Here is a 9,039-nt window from a genome sequence, read left to right on the forward strand (position 1 = left end):
GATGTGGTAAGATTAAAATTATTTAAATAAAAAAAAAATTCAATTGAAAAAATTTTTTGACCCACATTTTTTAACTCATAGAAACCATTATCAAAAAATGTCTTCTCAAGATCGTAATAAGCCTGTACAAGAAAAAGAAAGTCATAGACGGAGCTCTCTTATTAAGCATTGGGAACCTTCGCAACCGCCTTCGCAATCGCCTTCGCAATCGCCTTCGCAATCGCAATCTCAACCTCAATGGTCACAACAATATTTATCTCAATCATCTCAACTTTTACCTTCCTTACGTTCGTCACAGCAACAGTATCCATATCCCTCTCAACGTTTTTCGTCACGGCAACATTCTCCATACCCCTTGTACCCATACCCCTCGTCACAACAACAGTCTCCATACCCCTCGTCACAACAACAGTCTCCATACCCCTCGTCACAACAACAGCTTCCATACCCCTCGTATTCCTCACAACACTTGCAGCATCCTTCAACACAATTACTTTCTGATGAAGAAATTGGTCTGTATTATTATAATATTCGGTATTTGAAGAAATCTTCAATAACAGAACAATAACTTGTAACGTTATTTCTATCATATAGATAATTTACTCGCTACACTATTTCTACAAATCGAGGACATCATGTCCAGAGCCGTTAATCCTGTTTATGTCCGACAATCTATTGCAGAACGCTTTGCCATGACGCTCCCTGAACATTTACATGATCAAATCGAGCAGATGATCCACAGAGGCAAGCGTTCTAGTGAAGAACGAAGCCGCACTTCCTCATCGTCTACACCTATTATGACAACCCCAACTCTCACACGGACGGATTCAATGTAACGAATATGATTTTTTCATATTTATAATCTTATAATCTTCATATTAACATAATGTTTTTTAAAATTAGGGATACCTTGGAAGAAATTCCTCTTATAACTCAAAGTAGTACTAGTACTTCTTCTCTTGGTATTGCTATACCTTCTGTTACATCTTCAACTCTCCCTCGGATGAATCCAATGTAACAAATATATTTTTTTCATATTTATCATCTTGTAATCTTCATATAACAATGTTTTCTTTAAAAATTAGGGATGATATGGAAGAAGAACTCTTAAGCTCAGGCTTACAGCTGCCAAAATTCTATCTCAAGAATCGAAGATATCCAACATCGATTCGCCCTTATGCAAATTCTCCTGAAAAGTTCACAGATCGTGATACAAATATATCATATAACCAGAAGAGAATTTCTAATATTATATCGTTGCAAAACTCTATCCCAAAGTGGTTAAGAATAATAGTGATTAACGAATTAAAATCATTATTCCTAAGAACAAGAAACTTAGATAAAAGCAACAATAATCAAATTATAGAAGATTTCTTAGCGTCATTGTTACCAACTTTTATGAACGATCATCCTGACATATTACATAATGTAGCAAAAAGTTTTCGTAAAACCTGGTCGTACTGGAGAAATACATTATGGGATAACATCAAGCTTAGATACGAAACTTATCAAAAACGTAAAGAAAAAGACGAAAGTCTTGATTTCAAGCCGTACTTAAAAGGTCGTCATATTGAAGAAATATTCAACCTTTGGTTGAAATTTTCGGACAAGCCGATATCTCAAGAAAACGAAAATTCGCTTAAAAATTTAATTCTTTTTGGATTCCACTGTTTAGAAATTTATAACAGCGATGCACGCGACCGTTTTTTTACTCACACCGGAAACCTTTATACGGTTAATAATATTTTTAACAATTTATCTGGATATAATATTGGTTCTTCGATTGATTTATCAAAGTATGAAATTGAAAATAATGATGATGATGATTCAAATTCCAGCTCTGAGGATGAACCAAAGCCGAAATCAAAGAAATCTACTAAAAAGCGAAAAAAATAATATATATTATGTAGATTTTTTTCAATTTAAATTTTTAGCGTAGAAAAGTAAAGTATCTGGTCGTGTGTTGAGAGGTTCGTATGTAAATTTATAAAACAAATTTTTCTTTTTTTTTTAAAAAAAAAAATTCTATGTAAAAAACCATCATTTTAAAAACCAGGTCAAATGATTATAATTATCATTGTTACTACAACAATAATTTTTTTCTTTGTATCTATATATATATATATATATATATTTTTTTACTTTCACAATCTAAAAGAAGACGGGTAGATAGTATATTCTTTATCATTTTTATTTCTATTGTATAACATTATTGCCAAAATAAAACTTCAAATTTGCAACCAAAATTAACGAACATTCATTCACATTCTTTAACTGAATCGAACACGGCGATATCATTTAGATTTTTTTTGGTACAATTATGAAACATCACGGCGATATCATTTAGATAATTTTTTTACAATTACAAACCGATATCACGAAGATATCATGCAGTGTTTTTTTAAAATAAATCAAATCATTTTTATTAGTATATTGGATTTTATAATACAATAATAAAATATTAAATTGAGTTAATCGTGAAGGTTATTTTTAAAAACAGCAACAGCAACATCAACATCAACTTCACCAACAACATCTACAACAACATCATCAGCAATATCAACGGCAACAACAATCCATTTATAAACCTCAATCACAATATTATCCTGAATTTGGACGTAATTACAGACCATTTCGATTGCAATATCCTTATGAGGATGAACAACTACCTCGTTTACAATATTGCCCAGGTGTCCACATTTTGAAGAGGAGACAACAATCTCAATCAACCAGACAAGCAGAAATCATTAATTTGGAAGAGGAGCAATGACGCAGCACATGAAAAATTTTTCTCGTTTAATGGAAGCCTCTACGCAGTTAACTGTGATTTTCCAAGTACTTCTGGTTATAACGTCGCGACATCAATAAATTTATCAAAATACGACGTGATCTTTCAATATGTACTTCCGATGTTGATTCTGACATCACTGATCCATCAAATTACTGACTTCCATATTGAACAATTTTTTTTTATATTTTCTGCAATATGAATTTAACATTATCACCATATCAATTTGGCATTCAAGATGATATTCAAAAAATGTCCGTTAACTCTTTATTAGGTTGTAAAAATTGAAAAATATTTCATACAATAAAAGTATAAAAAAAAAAGTTCACCCTGCCACCACGGCCCAGATAAACTTTCGAAATTTGCCACTGCTACCAGCAACTCATGGTAAATTTCGTAAGAAAAAAAAATTTCAAAATTTTTTTTTAAAAAAAATAAACTATTTATAAATCAAAAAATTTACAATTTCTTCTGGAGAACGAAACTCTTCGTTGAACGGCACGACCTCCAGTTCATTTTTACATTCACTACTGTTGTGCCCAGCTTTCCAGCAGCGTATACAATAATTACCCCATTAAAACTGCGATTTTAAATTGGGGCAACTTTTTACAGAATGGCCAAAATACTTACAAATTTTACAGGCCTCTTTATACTGGATGGTTGTAAGGAATTAGCCAGTTGTTGTTCGTCATAGATATTAACACATCTCTCGAAGAATATAATATTCTTGGTGAAGAAGGTGTTGACAGGCGGGAGGTAGGGTATAATTTTCGTCGCATTGCTTAAAGGCTAAAGCCAATAGTGTTACCGTACCGTTTAAATATAATCTCGTGTTACGCCTGTTCAAAATCCGGTTTATTTATTTTTGATTGGACTGATAAGTGACACGAAAAGTTTTTTTGTAATTAAGATGTGTAATTATGACGTATAGTGCAATATAATTGGGTTTGTGAAACTTGAGTATGACTAAAAAAAAAATATTTGATTTCACATGATGATTAACATTAACTGACCAATAAAATTTATCGAATTTTGCATTCGAATTACAATAAGAATGTGGGTTTCGTAAGATTTAGTAAACAAAGAAAAATGGGTAAGTAAATTTGCTTGCTATTCCTTTCGTCACAAAGGCTGAATTAAAATATTCCTTTCGTCATGAAAGGCTAAATCTTGGTTAAAATAATCGATATTCCTTTTGTCACGAAAGGCTAAAATAAGATTCCTTTCGTCACGAAAGGCTAAAATAAGATTCCTTTCGTCACGAAAGGCTAAAATAAGATTCCTTTCGTCACGAAAGGCTAAAATAAGATTCCTTTCGTCCCGAAAGGCTAAAATATGTTTCCTTTCATCTTTAACATTCCCATTCCTTTGTTAAAATATGATATTTAATATTCCTTTATTGAAATCAAATATATTATATGAAAAAGTATATATCAAGAATGAATCATTTTTCTTTTTTTAATATAAAGTATTAATTTATTATTTTTAATTTTATTTAATAATAATATAGGTAAGAAAAGACATGAATGTTGTCGTGATCATAAATTATCAGTTTTCTTCGGTGGTAAGAACACGAAAGAGTTAAAAGGGATAAAATCGAAAGACGTTAAGGGATGGTTAAAGAATAGATTTTCTTACAATTTTGTACGTATCAGAAAGGATCCTGATTGGGGGTAATGAAATAAAATAATTAATATATACAATTTTTAATTAATAATTTAATTAAATGAACATTTGTTATATTTAGGCATGGATTTGTGCACTTCGAAAATGATGATGATAAAACTAGATTTTACAATTATGTGAGAAACAAAAAATTTATCGGACCTCTAAGTAAAACAATCGTGTTCGCAGAAGCACGTCCAAAAGGAGGAGATGATGATGATTATGATGATGATGATGATGATGATGACGACGATGATGATGGACGATCTGTAAGCACTATTATTACATTAATGAAATATAAATTAATGAAGGAATTATTACTTATTAAAATTTTTTATAAAAAATTAGAATACACAAAACCAATCACTACAATCCCCGGTACAGCCGCCCCTATCACAACCATCACCACAATCATCACCGTTACAACTCCCACCACCACAATCACCACAATCATCACCGGTACAACTCCCACCACCACAATCACCACAACCATCACAATCACAATTACCAGCTTACAATATTTTTGAAGTCGAAATTAATAGGTATTAATATTAGTTTATTTATATTAATATTAATTGTTTTTATTAATATTTTATTTACTTTTTTTTGGTAAAGCTGTTTAATTGTAGATATTTTTATTTTTAATGTGAAAAATCTCTCTGTTGATGTAAATATTAATAATACGAAACTCATATTTGTCAAATTTGAGTACGATTTGCCAAAAGATCCTGAGGGATCCAATTGCCTATTAAGAGAAGCAGTTTTTCCGGACAAGGAAGTTATTCTAAATCTGGAATTACCCAAAAGGCAAGTTTATATATTAAATTAGTAAAATTGTAATTTAATTTATAATTTAAAAACTAATAATTAATTTTTTTCACGCAAAAAAAAAGGGATAAAAAAAATTTTTTTTTTTATTCAATTAATTATTTTTTTTTTTTTTTATATTTAGATATTTGTTTTTTTTTTGACTTGCATTTTTTAACTATCATTAAAATGTCTTCTCAAGATTTTGATAAAGAACAAGGAATTCGTAAAAAAGGCTCGCTTATTAAACATTGGCAGCCATCGCAACCGCAATATCAACAACCTCAGTCTCAACAACCGCAACAATCTCAACCCCAAACTCTATTTCAGTGGCCGCGACAACCTCAACAATTTCAACAATCTCAACCTCAACAATTTCAATGGCCGCAACCACCTCAATCTCAATGGCCTCAACAACCTCAACAACCTCAACAACCTTCAATGGTCGCAACAACTTCAACAATCTCAACCTTAATGGTCGCAACACCTCAATAGCTATAAGAGTATCAATCGTCGCCGCTACCTCAATCATCGCTCTATCGTCTATCATCGCCTCAAATTGGTCAAGAAGAAATAGGTGACTTATAGTTGATATTCAGTATTCTTTCTTTTTATGATATGAATAATTCACTTACCTTGATATCTATCTAATAATTGTAGACGAAATGTTAAAAAAGAAAGAATTGAGAACATAACGAGTAAAGCGTCAGATCATCTTGCAATTAAGTAGTCGGTTTGGGCTTGTTTTCCTGAATACGTCAATATGGTTGCCGGAAGGCAATATAAGAAAAGCCAAAGTCCTATATTATCAACAACTCCGATGGAATCTTCTCCGGCTAGTTCTCCATATTGTTCTCCGCGTTTGGAAAATGCACAAACACGTACTCCCAAGGTAAATATATTTACGTATCATTATAATAAATCTGTAATATTTATAATTCATATATTTCGAACCTATTTTAATTTTTATTATAGAGACGAATTTGAACAACTACTATTAATTAATAATTGGAGTTACTTTGTTAAAGACCGTCACTCCAGAAGTCCTTCCCAAGAGCAAAGATCTAGTGAATAAAGTCAGAAATAGATGAGCGAATTATTAGAAAGCAACGTTATAGTTCCCTCCCAAATGGGGATCAAACATCATATACGTTGAATTAAGAGCATTATTTCTTCGTACAGCATCTTGACCATTCTGCTAGGAATTTAAGAGGAGTGAATTGTGGCCGAATATAGGTAGCGCGTATCAAAATAGTAGTAGTATTGGCGCTAATTTTCGCAATCTTCCCCTTGAAGTTTTGGCTATATTTCGTCAGTGGTTAACGTGTGTTTCAAATGAATTACCTGAAGAAATGAAAAAAGCTCTTCGAAATGTTGTTGGATTATATGTTTAATTAAAAAAAAGACGATAAGACAGCTCGTAGCTGAAAAAATAAATGTTGCAAGATCATTGGACTTATCTCGCTATTACATAGGCGCTGACGTTCCGTTGATAATGAAGAGAGTAGTAATGATGAAAGAAAATCACGATTGCGAAATAAGGTATATTGTGTATTATATGTTTTTATTATTATATATATTTATACACGTGGAATTATCAGTTTTCACATCGTAACAATTTTTTAATATCTATAATTTTTCTGAAAAATCTTTTTTGAACGTAGGAGGGAAAGCAAAAAAAAAAACCATGGGGATGTCTTCGTGATATACCGCTTCGATATTAGCGATATCAAGATTTTTTTTGATTAATTGTAGGTTTGTATCACGTGAAGTTCAATATTCAAGGAAATTTTGTAATATACCACATGATGCTTTTAGTAATAAAATAAACAAAAGTCTAATTTTTTGCAAATTAATTTTTTTTGTTATAATTAAGGATGACGGTTATGATATTGCGAACATTACGAATTATGATGTCTAAATTTTCGCAATTTCGCAACCGCATTTATTCTGCAACGTTACAATTATTCCGCAATACCATAATTAATCACAGTTAATTTGCAATATCGTGATTAATTAAACTGGAGGTAATCACCAAATAAAAGCAAAGACAAAATTACGAACATACATCAATTCAAAATTTTAACAAAAAAAACAACAAATTGGAAAAGAGATATTTTGATGCTATTGACCGTTCGGTTACTAAAGCTTTTGATATGAGTATTGAGTAGCATCCCATTTAGTGTTATTGAAAACCTTGGTTTATTGATATGATTAAAACTTTACAACCAGCGTACAACCTACTACCAACTCGACAAATTTTAAGTGGAACGTTATTACAAGCTGAATTGGCTCGTGTAAATTTACGAATCTATAATGAATTAGCTAAGGAAACTAATTGTACGATTGGTAAATTTCATTATTATTTCTTTATTAATATTCTGATTTTAATTTTGTTTCTTCTATTTGTTATCTATTCTAAGATTCACATGATCATTTTATCAGCTCTATGGGACCACACCGCCGAATTATCTCTCAAAATCATCCATCAATTCTCGATATACGGTGCATTGCGCGCTGCGTTAATTTAATCAGTTCTGACATGATTAAATGCGCAAATGTAATCTCACAAGATTTTTCAAAAATTCGGCTATAGGCGCGGCATTACTTAAAGCGCTATTCAATTAAAAAATATACAAGGAGGAGGTCTAAAATCGTACGTGGAGACAAGGTGGATGACGGTGTATGAATGCACAAGCTCAATCTGGCGTTAAAAGATGCTTTGCAACATTGTATTCTCTAAGTCTATTAAGAAGAAGTTACTTTTTGAGATAACTAATGTATATTACTTAAAAATATTACTTAATTGAATTCTAGATAATCGCAAATAAAATCAATATTGAGAAATCATGGATTTTTTGACGATATTCGTATGTTTTAAGGATGCAATGTTAAAATTAGAAGGTAAAACGCAACTCTATCAGTAATAGCTTCTCAAAATCGCATAAAATATCAGAATTTTATTTTATTAATATGACAGCACGTTATACATTTAAAAGTTTTTTATTAATTTGTAAAAAAATAAAGTTTAATATTTACGGTATTGCGGATGAGTTGCGATACCACAAATGAGTTGCGGCAATGAAGTGACAATATCAAATCAATATCGTAAATACTTTTTTTTTTTTATTTGAAATTACCGACATCGTAATGATATCAAGACTGTGCCGATTAGATATTTTTGAATAGATATTGTCATGATATCTCGGCGATAAATTGGGGGATGAAGTGACGATATCAAATCAATATCGCAAATACTACATCTTTTTTTTTGAAATTACTGACATCGTAATGATATCAAGACTGTGCCGATTTGATATTCTTTTGAATAGATATCGTCACGATATTTTCGCGATAAATTATGGTGATAATGTGACGATATCATATCAATATCGTAAATACATCTTTTTTCTCCCTGAAATTAACAATATCGTAACGATATCAAGACTATACCGATCAGATATTCTTTTAAATAAATGTTGTCCCGATATTTTCGCGATAAATTATGGTGATGAAGTGACGATATCAAATCAATATCGAAAATACTACATCTTTTTTTTTGAAATTACTGACATCGTAATGATATCAAGACTGTGCCGATTTGATATTCTTTTAAATAGATATCGCCACGATATTTTCGCGATAAATTATGGTGATGAAGTAACGATATCGAATCAACATTATAACAATATCATCACGGAAATTGATACCATTATGACATGAAATTTATATCGTATCCATATCAATTCAACATCGCTCAAATTTTCAAGGTTTCTGTA

General features: G+C 31.0%; 5 protein-coding genes across 5 annotated transcripts; 4 read left to right on the forward strand and 1 right to left on the reverse strand.

Annotated features, from left to right (window-relative positions):
- Positions 1-97: 97 nt before the first annotated feature.
- Positions 98-1,896, forward strand: OCT59_003929 (uncharacterized protein; the record flags this gene model as incomplete). Its single annotated transcript, XM_066147953.1, has 4 exons — positions 98-512; positions 595-832; positions 904-1,014; positions 1,086-1,896. 4 exons carry the CDS (start codon positions 98-100, stop codon positions 1,894-1,896), a joined length of 1,575 nt encoding a protein of 524 aa, XP_065996601.1.
- A 575-nt stretch (positions 1,897-2,471) lies between these two features.
- Positions 2,472-2,954, reverse strand: OCT59_003930 (uncharacterized protein; the record flags this gene model as incomplete). Its single annotated transcript, XM_066147954.1, has 2 exons — positions 2,472-2,665; positions 2,945-2,954. 2 exons carry the CDS (start codon positions 2,952-2,954, stop codon positions 2,472-2,474), a joined length of 204 nt encoding a protein of 67 aa, XP_065996602.1.
- Positions 2,955-3,877: 923 nt separating this feature from the next.
- On the forward strand, positions 3,878-5,282 carry OCT59_003931 (uncharacterized protein; the record flags this gene model as incomplete). The annotated part of the gene is made up of 5 exons (XM_066147955.1): positions 3,878-3,881; positions 4,299-4,461; positions 4,536-4,722; positions 4,802-4,995; positions 5,069-5,282. 5 exons carry the CDS (start codon positions 3,878-3,880, stop codon positions 5,280-5,282), a joined length of 762 nt encoding a protein of 253 aa, XP_065996603.1.
- A 167-nt stretch (positions 5,283-5,449) lies between these two features.
- OCT59_003932 (uncharacterized protein) lies at positions 5,450-5,755 on the forward strand (the record flags this gene model as incomplete). Its single annotated transcript, XM_066147956.1, has 1 exon — positions 5,450-5,755. The coding sequence occupies one exon, from the start codon at positions 5,450-5,452 to the stop codon at positions 5,753-5,755; it is 306 nt and encodes a 101-aa protein (XP_065996604.1).
- A 268-nt stretch (positions 5,756-6,023) lies between these two features.
- Positions 6,024-6,654, forward strand: OCT59_003933 (uncharacterized protein; the record flags this gene model as incomplete). Its single annotated transcript, XM_066147957.1, has 2 exons — positions 6,024-6,152; positions 6,463-6,654. 2 exons carry the CDS (start codon positions 6,024-6,026, stop codon positions 6,652-6,654), a joined length of 321 nt encoding a protein of 106 aa, XP_065996605.1.
- Positions 6,655-9,039: the final 2,385 nt, after the last annotated feature.

Source organism: Rhizophagus irregularis, chromosome 12 (assembly GCF_026210795.1).
Source record: "Rhizophagus irregularis chromosome 12, complete sequence".
NCBI lineage: Eukaryota > Fungi > Glomeromycota > Glomeromycetes > Glomerales > Glomeraceae > Rhizophagus > Rhizophagus irregularis.